Here is a 22,279-nt window from a genome sequence, read left to right on the forward strand (position 1 = left end):
GCTAGCTTGCTATGCCACTTGTTCTGGACCTGCCATTTCAAACCAGCCCTATCGGCTGTAATGACAATCTCCTTTGGTTACTGCTTTTTATCAACAGTGGATATTTAAAAAAACAGCATTCGCAGGTTCCCCCATGCTCCCGTAACAGGAGTGGGTGCTATAACCTTAGTCCTTGTTTATGAAGACTGAGGCTCTCCTGCCTTCTTTAGTAATAACAGACTTGGTTCCACATCTCTTGCACACAAAAATCTATGTTAACCTTGTCATTCTAGTTATCAGTCCTTTTGATCCTGATGCCAACATTGGGAAGCTGAAAGTGTCCATGGAAGCAGCTTCTGCCCTGAGAGCCATTTACTGGGCAGGCAAAAGGAAGAGCAGTGAGGAATGATAAGCTGAACGGGTGAAGACAACAGAAACTTAACAGGATTCCATGACCAAAAAGATGCTTTTCGGGCGTTTGACACAAGACAAGGATGAAGCCAACGAATAAACTTTCCAAATACTTAAAAAAACATTTTTATTGATCAGGTTTTTTTCCAAAGTCAAAAATACCAAGAGTGCTAACTGCTACAGGATGGAGGGGGGCGGGGAGAAAGGAGTTTTGAAAAAGCCTTTCCCTGCCCTCCCATGGGTGGATCACTGACTCCCCCCCTTCCCCACAGGAGAGAAGGGAGGCAGAGGGCAGACAAAGCATTCAACCCCCTACCCTTTGTCCCTAAAACACTTGCTCACTGGAGACCAGACTCTGCAGCCAAGGAAACAGATAAATACAGACAGTGCCTGACGTTTTTTGTCTTTTTTTAAAAAAAAAAAAGAGAAGAGAAAGCAGGAACCCTTTTCATTCAGTTGCGTCCCCCTGGTCTCCCACCTGTTCAAAAACTCTTGCCCTCTTCTCTGTCACTGTTCCAAAGTGGGATTCCTCTACAACCCGGGGTGGGGTGGGGGTCCTGCTTCAAAAACGTGGAACGCAACCACCCTCCCCCCCTTGCCCCAGCACAAAATACCACGAAAAGTTGCAGAGTTCATTTTGCTGAAGTACATGCTCTGGTTCTGGAGTAGATCTCAGGGCAACCTGCGCCTCCCTGCCCCCAATCCGTCCGAGAACAAAGACACCGAGAGTCGGGGAAGAGATGTAAGTGGGAATGGAGAGGCCAAGGGGCAGGTGACAGAAAAGGGTAGGTGGGAACAGCAGATCACGGACACCAGATTCCTGAGCCTCTCCCCTGCCTTTCTTCCTTGGCAGAGTTTGCGTCCGTGGTTGACGTAACTGCAGGGCCTGGCATTCTCTCCCAGCTGATTGGTCCGTACAAATGGTCAGAGAGAAGAAAAAAAGAGACTCAAGGAACAAAAGCAAAATACTCCCCAGAGAAACAGGGGGGGGGGAAAGGTGAGGGTGCGTGAGGGAAAGAGGGGAGAAGTTTGTGGGGAGGGGCTGGCTGGCTGCCCCCATGCCCTAAACGTTGGCTGCTGGATGAGGCCTTGAAAGCCTGAACCCCCTAAAGATTGGCGGGTGGGAAGGGCTCGCGGTTTACTTCCTCTTCTTCTTGGAGGGGCCCGAGCTTCGGCCGGGGCTGCGACTGTGGGAGCTGCGGTGGTGCCTCGAACTCTGGGACGACGATGACGGGACCTTCCTCTTCCGGCTGATGGTGCGGCTACGCTCCTCTTCCTCCTCGTATCGGCTCTCGCGGTCAGCTGCAGAGAGACGCAAAAGGCAGGACTCAGTGGTGGTGGGAAAAGAAGATGCCTACATTCCTGTAGTCAACTCATGGCTATTTCTTACGGCTGGGCACATATATTATGAGATACTTGCTGTGCTATGCTAAGCACCTTTAGTAATTTATTGAATCTGTATGCCGCCCTTCATCCGAAGATCACAACATATTAATAAATCACAAAGTGCACAGTAAAAACAACAAACCAATAACCCCCACAACATTATGAGTCCAACACATCTAGAGAAGCACTGGCTTCCAATCCCTAATACGGCTCCCCAAAGTATTTTTTAGAATTTAAGAAGAGCCTTGCCGTATCAGGTCAAAGGCCCATTCCATATCCGTGTCCTGCTGTCGCAGTGGTTAAGCAGGTGCTGGTGAGAAGTCTATATTCAGGTCCTGGGTGCAACAGCAGCCTCCCTTGTGGCAGATTCGCCACAAACTGGGGATATATCCTGCCTTTCCCCCCCCCTTCCTTTGTGGAACCAAAGGTGGCATACATACACCTCTCAAGCAGTCAGTTATCCAGACGTTGGCCAGAACCAAGGAAGCAGCCGGCCTCATGTGCCTCCAGGTCCTACCCTGGGACCCATTGTTGCTCCTGTGAACAGCCTTACAAACGCTCAAAGCAGCGAGCCCAGAAGCCGCCCGCCTCTGCACCAAAGTTGGGCTGAGCAAAGGTTCTCTCACCTTTCCGCGCTTCTTCCTCCAGCTCGTCCCAATCTTTGCCGCTCTCCTCCTCGCTGCCCATGGACTCCTTGGAGTAATCTGCTGGAAGTGGGAGGGGCCCAGAATTAGTTGCCGTGCAACCAAGGAGGAAGTGGGGTGACGATGGAGACCCTGATAGGGAGCAACCTGCAGTTGCCAGGCTCTATCTTTGATTTCAGGTTCTCCAGTGATAACAGGATGCAAACAGACCAAGTTAGCGTCACTTAGCTCCCACTTAAAAGATCAACGGGGACTTGGAGTACCAGGTCAGGCATGAGTGTTCGACTAACTTGCAGTACAGTAGGATGCCTGTTCACTCAGATGTAAGCCTCACTGGGATTTGCTCTGTGTACCTGTGGTTAGGTTTGCAGCCTTAGAACGGCTCCAGTTCTATGAGTTTCCAAAGACTTTGGGAGTTAGTGTGTGTTGGCGCATGTAGCATAAGAGTCAAAGGACAGAGCTACTATTTCAAGACAATTCACAAGGGAAGGACTAAATAGCTCTCCTATGAGGAGATTTCTTAAGCTGGATCTGCAGTCGGTGCCGTTTCAGCACATCGCTGATCAAAATGTTTCCACACACTTTTGACACTCCAGGTCAACTTTCTGAGCAACACGTGCAACTTTTGTTACGCTACAACACCATGAACAATGCAGGGAAAGGGAGGCAGGCAAGGCAGGGCACAGAACCCTTTTTGATGCTGCTGCAGCAGCTTCTAGGACATATTATGCCACACAAGTGGATAGCAACTCAAGCAGCCACCTCTAAGTTTCTATTCAGGTCACGCTGGGGACACACGGACACACACACACACACACACACACACACACACCCCTCCATCAGCAACCAGCTCCCAAGGTTTTAAAAAGAAATGGTGAGGCTACTCCTTTTATAAAAATGAAGAAAGCAAAGATGAGTGACTTCTCTCGGAAGGACTGGGTGTGCAGAAAAGGTTGGTGGATATGGATGCTTAAGCAGAACATTTTTAAAGAGCAAGAGGAACAGTGAAATGTGCATCCACACACAGGTAGAGAGACAGCGTGGGAAGAAAACAGCCCAGGAACATCCTGAGTACAGGGTGCTTGTGTGTGTACTGGGTGTGCTGAAAAAACAAGACCCAAGGGGAAGCAAGGGCTGCTCTCATTGGGCCTAGGGCTGGCTATTTCCCCTTACCAGAGTCCTCTGCCTCAGAAGAATAGTCCTCGTCGCTGTCCTCCTCCTCATCTTCATACTCTTCCTCGGAAGGGTTGAAGGTCTCGTCCTCAATCTCGGATTCTGACTCCCCAGCCTCGGCATCACTTCCCTGCAAGGAGAAGGAAGAACAGTCTTAACTACGTGGCAGTAATCCAAGGAATTCCGTTCTCCTAACAGAAAGTTTTGGATAGGAATATGAAGTCAAGATTGGTCCATCCAACTCAGCACTGTCCACCCTGACCGGCAGTGGGTCTCCCGGATTTCAGCCCTCCCTGGAGATTCCAGGGATCAAAACAGGGATTTTCTGCCTGCAGAGCAGATGTTCTACTATGGAGCTATGGTCCTTTCCCCAGCATTAGGGTTGCTTTTGTTTTTTGTGGGGATGGAAAAGTTGGGCTAATGCAGGATTCTTTATCCCAACACCCGTTTCCTGTTGCACCAGCTTCTGAGGAGGAATTTCAAAAAAAAAAACCCCAACTTCTGTACAGTGGAACCTCGGTTTACGAACACCTCGGTTTACGAATTTTCGGGCTACGAACAATCGTAACCCAGAAGTAAGTAAACCGAGGTTTCCGAGGCCTACGGCGCTCCGATGCCTTCGCGGAGGCTGGGCCATCGCGGAGCCATGGGAGTGCTTCCGCAGCTGCGGCCCAGCCGCAGAAGCGCTCCGATGGCTTCGTGAGGCCTGGAGCGAAGGCATCTGAGTGCCCGATGGCTTCGCGGAGGCCGGGCCTTCGCGGAGCCATCAGAGCGCTTCCGTGGCTGCGGCCCAGTCATGGACACTCCAGGCAGCTGCGGAATGGCAGGAGAGAAGTGATTGAGCCCCCATCCAAACAATGACTATCATCAGCCCATGTAAGAATTTTTTTAAAAAAAATTCTTCTACAATACTGTCTTAATTATTTCATAGTACAGTACATTGATTATTGCCTTCATTTTATGGATCAATGGCCTCATTAGACAGTAAAATTCGTGTTAAGTTGCTGTTTTAGGGGGTGTTTTTCATCGTCTGGAACGGATTAATCCACTTTCCATTGCTTTCAATGGGAAAGTTCGCTTCAGGTTAAGTATGCTTCGGTTTAAGTACAGACTTCCGGAACCAATTGTGGTTGTAAACCGAGGTACCACTGTACAAACATCCCAACTTTAAGCCATTCAGCCTTTCGAGAAAAGGTAGCAACCTAACAGCTAAAGATGAGGTCTTGTTCCCAATTCGCCACGCCTGTTTTCCGGCTGCCCCTGTACGTGCCTGCTCAACATACCTCTCCTTCAGGCTCGAGGAATGACCAGCCCCCTTGCTCAAAGAAGCCTTCTGGGTCGTCCACAATAGTTTTCATGATTTTGGTCCAGTTAAGGGATTGTACTCCTTCTGTGTACTTAATGTCACAAGAGCTGATGTGGGTGGAGAGGGAGGGAAAAGATGAATGCACAGAGTCAAAATAGCACTAACTTGCTTCCGTAGCTACTAACTTGCTTCCAAAAGCTAGTTCATATGAGGGTGGAGTAAATATTCTCCCATAGCTTTTCACTTATGGCAAGGGGGGGGGATAGCTGCAGTTCCATTCTGCATCGCTTGAAGAGGCAATGCAGTCCAAAGAGGACTCCTGACCCAACTACTTTTGCAGAGGTAAAAAATTGACATGTTCTAATCTGAAGCTGCCAGCACTGCCTCTTTTGAGCACTTTTTGGGGGTGTGACGAGACAGGAGGGAGCAGAAGGCAATTCTGAGGGGCTTTCCAGCAATAACTTAACACAGGAATGCTGCCAGCGGCTGCTTGCAGGGTGATCCCAAGAGCACTCCCAGCCCCTACCCCCCCCCAGGGTACTCACTTGAGCCACTCCTTGATGGGGTCGAGTGAAGCCACAGGAATGGCGTTGATCATTGTGACTTTTTTGCTGTAGTCTTTGTAGACGATGACCATGTCGAAGTTCTTCAGGTGGAACTGCACACGTTCAAAATGTATCAGCTCCACCTCATCCAGTGTCACCACAAATGGAGGCTGGAGGCAGAATGAAGAGGAAGTATTAGCTGTCTAAAATTCCCAAATTATTCAGAAGGGCAGAAGTGGGATGCGGTGAGGCAGCGCAATCCACAACCACCTCAAATTTCTGTTCTGGAACCTCCAGTGCTGTTCTGATCTCGACAGACCGTGAAGTACAGTAAGCAAATATCACTACAGTGGTACCTCTGGATACGAATTTAATTCGTTCTGGGGGGTCCACTCTTATCCCGAAACATTCGCATCCAGAGGCGCCTGTTCTGCGTGTGACGGAAACCTTTCCGTTACTTCCGGGTTTGCCGCGTGCGTAGCCCAAAGGATACGTATCCAGAGGTGGTCACAACTAGAGGTACCACTGTACTGAGAGCACATAATAATGCCTGCATAAAAGAGGGATCTCCTTGCCGGACTTTCATTAGTAGGCCGACATACCCCGCAATGAAGACCAATTTTAAGGCTCATGGTTTCTTCATAAGTTTATTACATTTATATATTGCTTCCCACTATGAAAAGCCCCAAAGTGACTTACAACCAAAGTTGAAATGATAAAGATATCTAACCCTGTTTTTAAAAAGTCAGAAAACAAACACCCAGTCATGGGTACTACCCAAATGCCTGGACGACAAAAATGAAAAACAATTGAGCCTGGCCCCATTTTGATTTCCTAGATCCGTTTCAGTCTCATACAAGAGGGTCAACATCATGCCAATTTCTGATAATTAGAGTTTTCATTTTAAAAGGTCTCTGTGGTCGAGAGAAAGCTGAGGATATTCCTCCGCCAGGCGGTCAACTTGTGCTCTCCCCAGTCAAACACAAGCTCACACTCACCCACTCAGTGCAATTCACCAGGGCGCTGCTGGTTGGCTGGAGCAGGCAGGTGCTTCTGTAGGGGGCGCCGTTGAATCTGCCGCGACAAATTGGGGATTGGGGGAGAGAGAGAGAAGAAGAGTGTGAAGCAGCTAGTGCAGGAGAAACAGCCAATTATCTCAATGTTTGCAACCAAGCCGCCCATTCAAGTAAGGCCTAGGAGTGCCTGCGAAGTCAGAATATAATGAGGGCATGGAGTTCCTCCGGGACAAAATATGCCCCCAGCAGCTTCTGCTACATGATTTAGAAGTCAGGAAGATTCACATATATGGTTTGGTCACATATATGGTTTGGTCAAACTTGCTTGCCTGAGAAAACTCAGAGGCTTGAAAGAAGATGAAAGGATTTTAATAGATTATTGGATAAGATCTGGAATTTATGGACTAGAAAGCAGTGACTATATGAGGAATGGGCTTTCTGAGTCTGAAGCATGGGAAGTCAAATTTAAATTTGTATAATTTGGCAGAAGATTTGGATTAATTGTTTAACTGATATTTGTATAATTTGAGAATGAATTAGATGTTTAAATTGGAAAATCTAATTAAAATGTTTATTAAAAAGAAGAAGTCAGGAAGATTCACAAATGTGGTGCATTTATTCCTCGCCACCACTAGTTCCTACTCCCACCACTAGCCAGATAGTGCTTTCCTGGTTCCCTGAGGCAAAAGGTAAAGGTAAAGGGACCCCTGACCGTTAGGTCCAGTCACGGGATGACTCTGGGGTTGCGTGCTCATCTTGCTCTATAGGCCGAGGGAGCTGCCATACAGCTTCCGGGTCATGTGGCCAGCATGTCTAAGCCGCTTCTGGCAAACCCAAGCAGCACGCGGAAACGCCATTTACCTTCCAGCCGGAGCAGTACCTATTTATCTACTTGCACTTGACATGCTTTCGAACTGCTAGGTGGGCAGAAGCTGGGACTGAACAATGGGAGCTCACCCCGTTGCAGGGATTCGAACTGCTGACCTTCTGATCAGCAAGCCCTAGGCTCTGTGGTTTAGACAACAGCGCCACCCGCGTCCCTGAGGCAAAAGGTAGGGTGGAAATAGACTGTGTGTGTGTGTATGCAGGCACTCTATAGCCCATTTACGTAAGCTGGATATTCCAATGGCACCACAATTCCTTGCCCCCTGTGTATTTTCTCCTTGTGTAATTCATCCTCTGATCCCCAGCCATCCCCTCTCCTACTCAGAAGAATCCTGGAAGTTCAGCTCAAACTATACATGTTTTATTGTCCTGAAAAACAGAAGCTGCCCTGTCACATGGGTCCTTACCCCAGCTCCCGGAAGGGCACCTCGAATTCCAGTTCCTCCTTGGTCAGAGACTCCACCTTCTCAATGAAATTCTTGAATGCCGTTTTCAGCTTGTGCCTCATCTCACGCTCCATCTGTGCCAAACAGGATCAATCGGGATCGGCCACACAGCCCGGAGTTAGCTCTGCCGGGATCCGATTTCCGCCCCTGCTCCCCCCTTTCCCGGGACAGGGCCACAAGCAGCCCCCTCTCTCACCTGCTCAGCGTAGAGGTCGTCGCGGTCGTGCATGTGCTGGTGCTTGCCCAGGTCGGTGGTGATTTCGCCCACCTCCGTATAAAACTGCACATCGGTGTGGCGCTTCTTGCCAAACATGATGGCGTTCTGGGGTGCAGGGGGAGAGAAAGGAGTTAAGCAGGGCCTGCTCATTTGTGCGCACTACCAGCAAATAAGTGGAAAGCTGTTGCTTGGGCCACATAGGTTTTGCCCCAATTAAAAGGGATAAGTTTGCACTTCTGGGGCAGTTATTTTTCACACTTCATTATGCTTATACTGGCTTGGGGGGATAATTTTAAAAACCAGAAAATTAAAGAATTGCAGGGTTGAAAGGGACCACAAGGGTCATCTAGTCCAACCCCCTGCAATGCAGGAATTTTCTTGTCCAACACAGGGCTTGAACCCATGACCCTGAGAGTCTCGTGCTCTACCGACTGAGCTATGTCAGAAGCACCTGCTCTTCTCTCTTCCTTCTTACACCCCCATCCCAAATAACAAGTTTTAATTAGCTGTGACTTCATCCAAGCAAGTGACACCTACTACAAGCTTATTTCCAAGCTTCTTTTTATAAGGACACGGATTTTCTGGGGGAAAGGAATTCTGTATTGAATCCAAATTCTCTGCGCAGAACACATACAGAGAAGTCTAGGAGCAAGGAAGGGGACCCACACCTTTGCTTTGAGTAAGACACAGATAGGGGATGTTCCACTGGGGTCATGCAACAGCATGTTTTAATAACGCCTCGTAACTCCTCCTAACTTAAAGCTGGACAGCAGGTACAGTAAAGGTAAAGGACCACTGGATGGTAAAGTCCAGTCAAAAGTGACTATGGGGTTGTGGCGCTCATCTTGCTTCACATCGAGGGAGCCGGCATTTGTCCACAGACACCTTTCCGGGACATGTGGCCAGCATGACTAAACCGCTTCTGGCGCAATGGGACCCTGTGACTGAAACCAGAGCGCACAGAAACACCATTTACCTTCCTGCTGCAGCAGTACCTATTTATCTACTTGCACTGGCGTGCTTTCAAACTGCTAGGTTGGCACGAGCTGGGACAGAGCAATAGGAGCACACTCCGTTGAGGGAATTCAAACCACCGACCTTCTGATTGGTGAGCCCAAGAGGCTCAGTGGTTTAGACCACAGCACCACCCGCATCCCTTTTAAGCTGGATAGCTACCTTGAGGTGAAAGTGTAGCACAATGATCATCTCCCCATCGCAGGGCTGAAACACGGCATGCTTGATGTTGTTGTACAGAATGTCCACTTTGTCCCCACGCACCGAGGTGAAGCGGAAACCTGCAAAGGAGGCCTGTCAGAGAAGGAAGCCACCTGTTCCCAGCTGGTGGTTGGGCCAGAGTTGCTGGCACGGTGGGTGCTAATTACTGCCCGCCCACCCCCAGCACAAGAGGATGAGAAAGAAGCCGATGGGTAGCGCTGGAATGAACCTAGGTATAGGATCGTTCATGAGAGCTAGGCCAAAATCCCTTACGAAAGAGGTCCTCTCAATGAACTCCTCCTAGCCTCAAGGGTACGAACACTTGTCTGCCTCCAAAAGGAAGTTCTAGGCACCCCACAGACTTCTGTACCATTTACGTGGGCCTCCAGAGACCCCTGCATTCTTTTCTGGGCGATGTTGGGGCGGATATAAAGGTCCTTCAGCTTGGGATTGCTGCGGTTTAGGTTGATCACTAGAGAGTCTTGCTTGACAATTCCCTGGGGAAACAGAAAGCGAACAGCCATGTCAGGGTGGAATTCCCACATAGCTCCACCAACTCCACCCTCGCCCTCCCCAAGAGCCATCTCCCCAACTCAAGGGGTCCTTTCCATCGCTGCAGTTTCTCAGCAATTCTTTGGAAAGGTGTGCAAGGGAGCTCCTCTGTGCCTCACCTCCTTCTCCTTCTCCTCAGCCTCACGGGTTTTGTAGCGCTTCTGCACCTCCTTGATGATGCGGAAGGCGTTCTGGAGGTTGAGAGCTGGCACCATCTGCTCCCCGGGTGTTTTTATATTGGATGCCCGATATGTTCTGGGAGGGGGGAGAAGAGCAGAGTTGTGTGGCTACAACACGCAGGCCCAGTTCCTTTTGGATAGAGGGGGAGCTTTGAGAAGACTCGCCCAGAACCTGCTACTGGAATGGCAGAAAGAAAGACGGGACTGAAAAATACAAAACTCTACTGAGGCCTTTTAGAAGCAACATAGGAGGCAGCCTTATACAGAATTAGACCACAGGCCCACGTAGCTTAATGAGAGGCAGCTGTTTCGGACCCTACCTAAATATCCCAGGATCGAGCCTGGGACCTTGAGTAGGCAAATCAAGTGAAATGCAGCAGGCTCATCAGGCAAAGCTAAAGGAAAAGGAAGGTCATTGACCTCCATTGCATAAATGGGATGAGCCACTGGGCATGCTCCCAAGACCCACAGCGATGAATCTGCAGAGCAAGATGTACAGACACCAAATCTCAAGCCCTGCAAAAATGCAAGAGGTGACTCATAAAGAGGTGCGGGGCTTGCAGGGCAATGAGGCTTCTTGACTAGACCCTGCGGTTGGTGCAGACTATGCAAGAGTGACTCACATTTCTTTCACAAAGGTGGCTTCCGGGTTGGGGAAGATGTTGCCTTCGTTGCGACCCAAAGCACTGCCCGGGCAATAGAAGTTGATTCTCAGGTAGGTGTAGTCGCCCTCCACTGACATACTGATGTTCTGTAAGGAAGGTGAGAGGGTTTAATGGTTTGTTGATTTGCGAATTGCCTTTCACATATATACCCCCGTCATGCAAAGCCAACTCCCTGTCCTGCCCCAAGCACCTTTTCTACACACAAATCAGAGTTGCGACTACAACTTTGCGAAGAGGAGTGCCAGTGCATTTTCTTTGGGGAAGGTTCTGTTGGCTGGCGACCGGCATTTATCCCAAGACACAGCAGGCATCGAGGCCCCCAGCTGCTGCAGCTGCCGTACCTTGATGGTGGCGATGTGGAAAGGGGTGGCGATGCCAAAGACAGGCATGATGACAGTCTCGTACTTCTTGTCAATGTAGATCTTCATCTCCCGGATGTGAGGCTCCTTTGGCATCAGAGACGGGTTTTTGTAGGAGACATTCGACTTACGAGCCCTGCAAGGGACCAGAAAGGTGAAGAAACCAGACCCAAGCAGGGGGGGGGGGGCTTCCAGGCAGCTACTCACCACCTTGCCAGAAGGTAGCCACTTTACAAGCAACAGAAGCCCGCATCACTTCTACTCACTTCTGGATCTGCTGCTCCCCCTTTTGTTCTGTCAGCCTCCTCCGGGCTTCTTCATTTAGCTGGGCAGCCAGCTCCTTCTGGTGCGCCCGACGCTTCTCCTCAGCTGTCAGTTCATTCTGGACCGGATGAAAGGAAGACGGCGAGTTTATTATTTGCCCACATACCATTTGCCAGACACCCCCCTCTTCAAGCTGAATACAGGCAGCTTCCCACATGGAGACACCCTGAAGACCTTTTCTCAGTCCTTGAATACGTAAACCCACCCACCCACCCATCCACTCAAGCCTTCTATACCCGAGTTCTTTCTGGCAGCAGTGCTGCCCTGGAACCACGGCCAAGCAGTATTCCCTCCGTATCGTCTTCTTCTTCCTCCTCCTCTTCATCCTCTTTCTAGAATAATAAAAAAAGCAGAACTTAGAACCTACACCCACATAAACACATACACTTGTTTTGCCTTCCTCAAGCTAGGTTTTCATTCCCAAACTTATTCCACAGTATTCTTGTTCATGAATTTCCTTCAAAATGTTCTATTTAGCAGTTAAAAACAAGAAGAAATTACAACACTGGGCGCCCCTTTTTGTTCCAAATTGCCTACATGTTATTTTCATGCTCGAAACAAAACCACGTCCTCAACAATGAGGGTTAGAAGCTTAAGAGAACTTAACAGGATTTCAAAATACCTATAGGTAACAACTCTGCTCCTGCTCTAACCACAAGTTTTTCAAAACTACGATGCTTTTTCCTGACCATACCACAGAGCAAACCACTTGTCAAGTGCCTAAGATTTGTCCCAGGACTAACCTTGAGCAAAATACTGACATTCTTGACCTTCTTCTTGACAGAAGTCAGGAGAGTAGCTGGACCATCCTGGAGGAGGAAAAATAACAGTATCACCACAGACAATGTGAGCATAGAGCTCCCCACCACCCTGGATGTTTAGGTGAGGGAGGTGTATTCAGAGGCTTAAAGTCCACATATTGATCACCTGCAGATGGGGGTGCAGAGTGCAAGGAGAAACAGCAAGACAGCTGGAACTCTGGGAATGAACAGGGGGCAAATGAGATGGGATGTCCCAAGCTATGTATGTCTGGTAGGACTCCATGGACTCTTTGTTTGTAGCTGAGGAAGGTGTGCCCAGCCCCTATGCAACTCCCTTTCTCAGCTAAGTAAGTGTGCAGGTAATTGGGAATGAGCAAAGTCTGGGAGAAGAAGGAAAGGAAAGGGGGTGGGGTGGGGTTGCAGATCATGCTCTCACAGTGCAGGCCTACTGAGAGCACTGAAGAGACAAGGCCTTCTTTTCAAAGGCAGAAACAGAACTGAATGTAGGAGGCATCTTCTCCCTGGATGAGACGTCACACTTTCTGAAGGTCTTGCTCCCTCTTGTCCACTGTGGTCTCTCCACCATGACTCACGTTCCTCCCGCCTCCCCATCCTTCTATGTGCTCCTCGTACCTCTTCCACCAACACTGTGTCCCCGATGAACAATGCGTACGTTTTCTCCTCCGGCTTCTTTCCTTCTTTGTTGGTGAGGTCTGAGAACCCTACGTTGAGGCTGAAAACCATTCCTGCATCAGACAGAACACAGCTTCAGAGGAGAGCGAGCCTCCGCAAACCTTTTCACAAGCGGAAGTGAGCTACCCACTTCCAAAATGCAGATGAGCTTAGAGCAGTATATATACAAATGAACGAATTAAGCAGGACATCCTTGCCAGTGTGTTCCAGCTCTACAATCCTTTCTTTTTAAGTCTGACGGAGGGACGTTCTCACCTTTTTTGAGCCGATACTGGTTTTTGCTATTGATCACGAGTGAACTCTCTCTGAACTCGATGCCCATGGCAAACCTGGGAAAGAAGAGCAGGGAAAACACTGAACTCTCCAACTAAACCATTCATGAGCCTGTAAACTGGCACGAAGGATGCCTCTGTCCCAACGGAGAGCCTTTTTTTACCCCAAGTTCTTGGTGATTTTGCTCATGAGCTCCGGCTTTTGCTTCTTCACCATATCCATGACAGCAGCGTAGACCTCACACAGCTTTACACCTAGGATAAGCGGAGGGGGGGGGGAGAGTCAAGGAGGGAAAGAGCAAGCTGGGTCCTACTGGAATAGATGCTTCAATAAGTTTTGCCCCTTGCCCTGCCCCTGCCTACTCCAACCATCACTTGCACTGAAACGGTAAAAAGGTAAAGGACCCCTGGATGGTTAAGTCCAGTCAAAGGCAACTATGGGGTTGCGGCGCTCATCTCACTTTCAGGCCAAGGGAGCCAGCATTTGTCCAGACAGCTTTCGGTTCATGTGGCCAGGATGACTAAACTGCTTCTGGCACAACAGAACACCGTGACGGAAGCTAGAGCGCACGGAAATGACGTTTACCTTTACCTTCCTGCCGCAGTGGTATCTGACATGCTTTTGAATGCTAGGTTGGCACGAGCTGGGACAGAGCAACAGGAGCTCACTCCGTCACAGGGATTCAGACCACCGACCTTCTGATCAGCAAGCCCAAGAGGCTCAGTGGTTTAGACCACAGCGCCACCCGCGTCCCTTCATGCCCAAGCACCCCATTTCTGCCACTCACCATGCCGCAGTTCTTTGAGCATCTCCTCCTGCAACTGCAGCAGGAAGGTGTAGTTGTCCTGAGTGTCCTGGGGTGGGTCCACCATGAGTGTGCGCACCAGGTTGGAGCAGTAGGATTTGTAGCGGATGCCCATGGCACAAGTGACGGTACCAAAATGCATGTAGCCCTTCTCACTGGGGACAAAGAAGCGGGGGGGGGGAGGTTAAGAGCAGATAGCTATATGGAGAGGCCAACTGGCAAGCCACACACAGGCAGCTTCAAACACAAACAATTGGGACTTCCATGCAGAACTTTTGCCTCCAACAAATCTCATCCTATATTTATTTAGGAAAAAAGATCCACATATGCTGCTCTGAGCTTCCTGGAGGAAGATGGGATAAAAATGTATTGAAAGAAATGTAGAAGAGTGGCAAACTGAAATCTCTTAAGTTTCAGCATTCTGCACTGTCCTGTTTCTTAATATATATCATAACAATGCCAAAGGAACGGAGGCTGCATGACCCGAGGTTTTAGGATACAATCCTAAGTAGGCTGCATTTGAATGGAAACCAGTACAGTACAATAAAATCAAACTATTAAGAGTGCATGCTCATTTAGGAAGTGCATGAATTACAAACCAGGAAACATTTTTCCTTGGTGATTTGAAAACAGTCTGCATGCCCCCATGGAGATTTGCCTACCTGACAACGCTAAACTTGAGGTTGTAATTTCCTCCACTCTGGATGATGGGAGGGTAGCACATTTCCACAGTGGAGGGATCAGCTCCGGACAGGTATTTTTTCTCCTCAATGGCCTTCTCTACAGACTCTGCCAACTTGCTGTGCCGCACTTTCTGCCAGAGGACAAAGAGGATTCAGAGGTCAGTAGACTTGAGGATTGGGCGGGGGGGGGGATTATAACCCCAAAGGGTTGACACACATACACAGCCATCGCAAGATCAACATGCCAGTTTTCCCAATTCTTTTGCTGAAGAGGGGCATGCACCTAGGGCACTACAGCAATGTGGATTCTGCAGCGGACCTCTCTTCTCTGACCCTTAAAGATGTATTTCCACTGACCATTAAGACAAAAAGAGAGCATGCACACAGCCCGTATACCTCAACCCTCTCTCTTCTTCCAAGGCAGCATGGCCATCCTAGTAATGAGTCCCATCTTAAATGGACCAGGAGAGACAGGGAGACTCCATGCAGTGGGAGAAAGCAGCAAATAGGCCTGGTAGACAGAGGCTAAACTGCTTGTGAAATCCCACTGATCCAAGAAAAAAGATGGGCCAAAGTCAGAGATGGTGGCCCTTCAGTCGATTTTTGGACTACAACTCCCATCACCCCGACCATGCTGGCTGAGGAGTTTACAACCTCTGGATGGCCACAGGTTTCCCACCCCCACTTAAAATAGCCCACTTTACTCAAGGCCAATATGTAATGCCAACCTAGACAGCATCCTTACATCCGAGCCAAGATGTCAAACCCACGGCCAGGCTCCTTCCTCACCTCATCAGCATCTACTATCTCCATGACACGCTCCTTCAAGAACTTGGTGAAGACCTCTGAAGTGATGGCGGCTGCTTTGCGCATCAAGGCGAGCTCCCCATCCTCTTTGACAGCAATCGTGTAGGCCACCACCGCACTGATGTCCACCTGCACCAGGGTCAGAGGAGGATCAGCAAGAGCAGCATTCAACCCTCCTTCTCAAACCCACACGCCGGAGCTGGTGCTCCTCACCTTCTCAAAGCCTTCCTTGCTGAGAGCATCATTCCAGCTGTTCATGAAGTCCCCGGGGAACTTGTCCTTGCTAAAGATCCCAATGCGTTTGCCATTCTTGCTGCCCTTTAGGGCTTCTATCATCTTGTCAAAGTTCCCCTTGTTGCTTTCATTCTGGAGTCGGGAGAACAAAGAGGAAGGAGGGGGGAGTGTTAGCAGTTTCTACAGGTGAAACTCGGAAAATTAGAATATCGTCGAAAAGTGTATTTATTTCAATAATGCAACTTATTGTTTTTTCTTTTTCTTTAAATTTTTACAAATGCTTTCTTTTGGAAATTCCACAGTAATAAAACAAATAGTTACAATAATACAAAAATAAACATTGCTATTACAGTTCATTAATTCTATTCCATTTATAATTGACCCGCCTAACGACAAATAATTACAACAAATAAAGGCTTGACTATATATATATATTGCTTTGCATGTCATGCATCTATCTCATATATTGGTTTCACCTTTTAAGTTGCACTACTGAAATAAATGCACTTTTCGACAATATTCTAATTTTCCGAGTTTCAGGCTCAAAGCTCTCTCCTTCCATATTACCGTGTTTCTCTGAAAATAAAACAGTCTTATATTTATTTTTCCTCAAAAAAACACACTATGGCTTATTTTCAGGGGATGTCTTTTTTTTTTTAATTAAGTATGGTAGAGTTTAACCTACAAGGTTAAACTGCCTTTCACTATGGCTTATTTTCAGGTTTTAGCTTATATTCCTTGAATGCTTAAAAATCTTGCTATGACTTATTTCATGGCTACGTCTTATTTTCGGAGAAACAGGGTACCTGCCACTTCGGACAGAGCTAAACAGAGGCCCACTCACCTTCTCCCGTACAAGCAATGTGATAGCCGGCACTCCGTTGGTGCTTTCATTGCTCTTGCTGTTTGCAATCTGCTTGAGAAACTCCACTTTCTTCTTGCTGGCCATGAAGAGGATCTTGTCCTCGCAGAAAACCATGATTGTGTCGGTGAGTTCGTAGCCAAACAGCCATGTCTGCAAGGGAAAGGGGATTCCAAGAGGAGCAAAGATACTCTTTTCCTTTCTGCCTAATCATTACATCACTTTGAGGCAGGAGCACGCCTCACCCCCGCTCACCTGCAAGGCAGTGGACTTGGCATAGACAATCTCTTCATCTACTCCAACTGAGACCACAATAGCATCAATGGTGGCATATTCGTCTTCTCCTTTCTGCAAGAGAACAAAGCCTCAGATAGTGCTGTGCATACGAACTTGCATTAAGCCCAGCCAAAGTGAATTTCGCCTCTCATCTGTTGTCACGTGAGAGGGAGCTGATCTCCTCCCAACAACAGTAGTAGATTACAATTCCTAAGAAGAAACAAGAAAGAAAAATGGGAAACAGCTGACCATTGTCTTCTGACAATGGAGCAGTTTCCAGCTTTAGCACCTTGTTATTTCCCTAGATCCTTCCCCTAACAGTCACCAAACACCATTACTTCTTCAGCACAGCATTTTCTACCCCCACAGCTACTCTGGGAAAAATGTCACCAGTAATTCTGCTTTTGTCATTTCATTACATATGTGCATCTCTTAAAGTAGCTACACCAAATAAAGCGTATGCCTGATCACTATAAAACACTTCCTGAAGGACTACCGCCTGAACTTGGGACCTGCAACAAAGTATTGTAGTGTTGAGTGCTGTCATCCAGGATTCCAGCCACTCTTGTCCCTTCCTCCTATCCCTGCCCCCACTATTCGTACTTCTCAAAACCACTAGGGCCCTGAAGCCAGCACAAACCTCAGACTTGTGCGTGGGTAGTTCTTTTTGGCCACATAAGCAAGAGCATACACATCAGAAATGGGAGAACCAATGATAACTGTATATTGCATTATAACACAATGTTCCCTAACCTGTTGCTCTCCAGATGCTTAAGACAGCAACTCCAATCACCCTCAGTCATCATGCTCAATTGTCAAGGATAATGGGAGCCCAACCTCCAAACCTCTGGAGGGAACCAGGCTGAGGAAGGCTGTTATAAGGGGTAACACCATTTTGCTGTTTGGGTCCTGAATGTTCTTCTGGGAAAGGTAAAGAAATGCACCGTGAACCAAATTTCCTTGTCCCGGCACCAAAAGGAAAGCTTTCAACAGCTAGACATGCTGTCTCAAAAAGACACAGAGTATTATCAAATGTGGGAGAAATCCCACTACCAAGATAGGACACAGCATCCAGGAGGGAGGTGAAGACAGGAAGTGAATGGAGAACTACTAGCATTTTTGGATTAACATCCCTGGGAACAATCTGCAATCTAAAGCTGCAATGTCCAACTACTCCCAGCTCATAAAAGATTTCCACGTCAACAGGCAAGTAGGAATAGTGCTCTATGTCAAGGCTTTCTCCCTTAAGCTGGAAAGATTCCATCACTCTCTGTAATTTGGCATCATACCAAATTTGGCTAGTCCAACAAACTACGCATACCGGTAAGAGCTACATAAAAAGAATTTTGTACAGCTGAAAGCCACGTCCACTGTATGATCTGCTGCTTATTGCCTTTCCTCCAAAAGTTCCTGCTTTCTCCCCAAATGTATCCTATGATTATTCCCTAACCCCATCCTTGATTAACCCCTGTATTGATTATTGCTACCAACTATTCTGAGTTACCCCAACGGCAGGTTGGGAGGGCAATCTTATATTTTGCTGCCCCTTTCTAGAACACCTTACTGTTGATACATTTGATATTATGTTATTGTTTTATTATTCCTGTTACTATGAAATTGTTCAAAAGGTGGCATACAAATAGTGATGATGATACTAGGAAATCTGGCTCATAAGTCCTACATGTTAGCTTGCAAGGTGTTTCTCCTGTGAAGTTTCCAATCGCTATGATTGGGTTTCACCTGCTGTACAGGCAATTTATCCAAAACAGCCTAGAAGTGCTCTTGACCCACATGGACCGTTTTGCATTTCTACCGTATGTCCTGGAAGCAATGAATCCTACTTTTCATTTTGAGATGGTGAGAGTGGTAAAATAACAAGAACTGGGGGATAGGAAGAAAACTGACACTGTTATCTTTGCAAGCTCTGCGTCCAAACGCAGTATCTCCACCCTGGGCACTCTTGAAATTTTGCCCAGAACAGCTGCAAGAGATTCTCCAACACTAGCTTGGTATCTTCTGCTAGTGTTACAAAAATGATTTGCAAGTTACATGCTAGTCACATGGAGCTAGATAGAAAATATGCACACTACTACCTCCTGCAACTAATGTATTTTCAATGGAGTCACTTAATGCTGATTAGTGGCCCATTAACATGCACTGCCCAACCACACTCACAATCAGGATAGCAAAAGGCGATGAGCAAAACAACAGCTGCGATCTGCACGGTCATATACAAGGGCACAATCACATGGTGAGTTAACAGGCAACACAGCAATAGAATGACATATGGGAAGAGTAGCAAAACATATACAGTATAGTAAGCCTTCACATTTGGCACATGCACCGGGGGGGGGGGGGAGGTTATGATCTGGAAATGCCGCCTAAAGTCAAAATTGCACATAGTCAATAGCTATTTGGTGCAATGACAGATGGGATTGCCAAAGTTTTTTCTCCCCTTGGACAGCTGCCCCCTTTCTAACTTTTTTTAAAATTTGGTTTGCCAAGCACGTAAATCTGAGTAAGATTGCACATTCAACTAAAGCAGTGTTTCTCAACCTTTTTTGGGCCACAGCACACTTGTTCCGTGAAAAAAAGCACGAGGCACACCACCATTAAAAAAGTTAAAAAATTTAACTCTGTGCCGCCCTATATTGAGTATAATTATGACTGTAAGAAACACTTGCCAATTGCTGTGTTGGTTGCAATCTCCTGTAATAAGGCTTCACAAGCCGTCCGGCGGGTCAGTGTTGTGTATTGGCGGCCGCCAGGCTCGTTTGCACTGAGCTTTGGGAAAGAGGAGGAGAAATATTGCTTTCCGGCGGGTCAGTGTTGAATATTGGCGGCCGCCAGGCACGTGACAATGCAAATCGTCCTTCTCGTCGCCACATGTCGCGGCACACCAGCCAGCGTCTCGCGGCACACTAGTGTGCTGCGGAACAGCGGTTGAGAAATGCTGAACTAAAGCCATACATTGGGATGGGGAAGTGGCAACCCTTCAGATGCTGTTGGAGAACAACTGTCATCATCCTTGATGACTGGCCATACTAGTTAAGGCTGATCTAAGAAACAACATTTGAATGGCTACAAGTTTCCATTCCTCCTGCTATACATGATTATCAGTTACAGTGAAAGCTGCTTTTACAATGCAGAGCAAGAAATCTTACATTATGTACAAATAAATTGGATATAGATAATTACCGGATATGTTAACATTACAGAGTTAACATTATTTATATCACTACAAGCACCCTGCAAGGCAGATCATTGTTATTACCCCCCTACTGCAAATAGGACACTAAGAGAGAAAGTGGCTTCTTAAAGCAAACCCTACTGAGAATTCAGAGCAGAAGCACAGCGTTACAACACCTGTATTACCATAAACCTTTTTTTTTTAAAAAAAAGCATACCCTCACTATCCCTGACAAAACCGGGGGTGGGGAGTCACTCGTGAAAGAAAATTAAAGAGAAATGGCATTTGACAAAGAGGTGAAAGGAAGGGGGAAGGGGGGACACGATGAGATGCCAAGGAAGTGGGGCAAGGAAGGAAACGGAAATGCAAACATGCATTTGGAAGCTTTTCCTCGCTACCCTTCTTTATCGGGCACCTTGGAACTTTTGCAAAGGTGGAATACCTGCGCATTTATTTATTTATTTTGCTTAAAAGCGCCTGCATGATAGGAATCTATCCCTCCTGCTTCCTTGGCGTCCATGGATCACAAGGGGAGGGTCCGGTCCCGCTTTCATCCTCCCACCCCACCCGAGGTATGTGGTGGTGGTGGAGGGGGGATCCCTCAGCCGGCCCAGCCCCCCGCCCTCCTCGCTCTCTCCCTCCGTCCCACCCCCGCCGCCCTCACCTGCCAGTTGCTGTAGAGGCGCTTGACGCGGCGGTAGTAGGCCTCGCGGTCCAGACTCAGCGCCATGGAAGCGGCTCCTACGCGCCCTCCGCAAGCCCCGCCTCCTCTCGCGCCTCGCACGCTCGCGCCCCGCCGCCGCGACCTCCCCGACCCCGGAAGTGAACGCTTCCCGCGGCCAACCCCCGCGGCCCCTTCCCTCCCGCGGCTCTTTGACCCAGGACGCAACTTCCTGTTGTTGCTTATTTATCGTCTCGTTTAATTTTATTTATTTTATTTGTTTATTTGTTTATTAAAAACAACAGAGGACGTCGTAAATAAAACCTGTGTGTTCATATCTAAATATAAGCAATATTGATTTTACATCCAATAATATAGTTTTGTATTTTTTTAAAAAAATAATTAAAATAAATTATATATAACAGCGGCAATGTTGACCTAATTGCTCCGTCACAGGGATTCCGCCCCGCTCCCCCCCGCCACTCTTTAAAGTGGGGCAGCTGCGCATGCGCCTCGCTTCAGCCCCGCCCCTCACCCCGTTTCCCAGCCAACGTCGCGCGCCTGCCTCAAAGAAGCGCGCGAGGCTTTACGGCGTCACGTGAGCAGGACCCGCCTGCCTCGAGTCGGAGCTCTGACTCCGTTCTTCGCAGATTTCGCGCCCTCCGGCGCCAATCGGGCACGTGACCAAGGGAGCTGCTCGCTCCCTCCCTCCGCCCCTCTATCTTAGTAGCGGAGGCCGCGTGAGCCTTTCCCGAGCCCCGCCCATGTTGCTCCTCTCGGATCTCTTAGAAATAGAGTGACACATCTGCTTGAACTTCCGAGGTCGATATGACTTCCCACAACCTTCCTTGCTACCTACAGATAGCAATGGACTATTTTAGGATTTTGCTGTACTGTAGCTATGATTGGGACAGCAGCAACTTCCCTATCCAACCCCTCTACCCAACACAAACAAACGCCAAAAGGCGGAAGCCAAGACGAGCTCCTACTCTTCCATAACTCGGGTCTTTCCCCCGCCCCGAACGATCCATTCATTATATTTTAAATAACAGTTTATAAATTCCATCAAGTTTCCCTACAAGCCAATGAAGCTGAAGGTTTCTCAAACGCGACCGAGTGCTGGAACTGGGGTCCTGTAGAGAAGCCGCTGCTAAAACTTAATTTTGCTGCAAACTTACGGGGTGTCACAATCGGTGACCTTTTGGCTAGAATAACCTGTAATATTAAAAGTAGACTGCACTGCAGGGTCCGTCGCCTGCCAGTCTTTTGCAAGCCGAGAGGTAAGTAAGGCAAGAGCTATGCGGGCCATGGGTTCTGGGCTTCTTGTGTCCCGCAACTAAGACTACGGCGAAATTCTGAATTTCTCCACTGCTTCCTATGAGCGGCTACCATTTCCTCTCGCGGGGCGCTGCTTAAAAATGGCTTCTCTCATGTGAACCCGGAAGTTCCATATCCAGACAGCGAGATGGCTTACTAAATTTTCGTGGCTCTCTGATCAGCTTGACACAATCAAATCACCGCGCGGGTTTCAGGTCCCATCAGCTGGCCATTTGGCCGGAAGAGCGCATGCGCAGGAGCACAACCGAGCGCTCAGCATTCCAAATACGTAGTATACGCCCGGTTAACCTCATTTGCTGTCCAGTTGCGTCATCGTGGCTGCTTCACACATGTGGTTTATACAGTACATTTGTGTACGTATCTGATTGGTACATTGATGAACATTTATTATATA

At 48.1% G+C, this 22,279-nt stretch overlaps 2 protein-coding genes across 8 annotated transcripts in view; one reads left to right on the forward strand and one right to left on the reverse strand.

Moving 5' to 3' along the window:
* RPGRIP1 (RPGR interacting protein 1) overlaps positions 1-1,379 on the forward strand; it is a 34,784-nt gene extending 33,405 nt beyond the window's left edge. For all 3 annotated transcript variants that reach the window (XM_088655181.1, XM_088655182.1, XM_088655184.1), the window contains one exon: positions 273-1,379. In XM_088655181.1, coding sequence (XP_088511307.1) covers positions 273-388 — 116 coding nt within the window. In that variant the 3' untranslated portion in view covers positions 389-1,379. The remainder of the gene's footprint in view (positions 1-272) is intronic.
* On the reverse strand, positions 501-20,659 carry SUPT16H (SPT16 homolog, facilitates chromatin remodeling subunit). Of its 5 annotated transcripts, none has more exons than XM_088655187.1 (27): positions 20,551-20,659; positions 17,450-17,617; positions 16,676-16,768; positions 16,403-16,573; positions 15,538-15,690; positions 15,307-15,453; positions 14,497-14,648; positions 13,817-13,989; positions 13,193-13,283; positions 13,012-13,085; positions 12,697-12,809; positions 12,046-12,111; positions 11,539-11,634; positions 11,245-11,360; positions 10,961-11,114; positions 10,578-10,705; positions 9,895-10,030; positions 9,594-9,720; positions 9,185-9,303; positions 7,988-8,113; positions 7,753-7,865; positions 6,443-6,518; positions 5,445-5,614; positions 4,877-5,006; positions 3,594-3,723; positions 2,403-2,480; positions 501-1,692 (listed from the first exon to the last, which is right to left on the reverse strand). In XM_088655187.1, exons 4-27 carry the CDS (start codon positions 16,535-16,537, stop codon positions 1,529-1,531), a joined length of 2,967 nt encoding a protein of 988 aa, XP_088511313.1. In that variant the 5' UTR covers positions 16,538-16,573; positions 16,676-16,768; positions 17,450-17,617; positions 20,551-20,659; the 3' UTR covers positions 501-1,528. The 5 variants fall into 5 exon arrangements, with proteins under 5 accessions (XP_088511313.1, XP_088511311.1, XP_088511312.1 ...); XM_088655185.1 differs by having other exon boundaries at positions 2,403-2,483; XM_088655186.1 differs by having other exon boundaries at positions 2,403-2,483; positions 16,676-16,906.
* Positions 20,660-22,279: the final 1,620 nt, after the last annotated feature.

This window comes from Zootoca vivipara, chromosome 12 (genome assembly GCF_965207765.1).
Source record: "Zootoca vivipara chromosome 12, rZooViv2.hap1.1, whole genome shotgun sequence".
Taxonomy (NCBI): domain Eukaryota; kingdom Metazoa; phylum Chordata; class Lepidosauria; order Squamata; family Lacertidae; genus Zootoca; species Zootoca vivipara.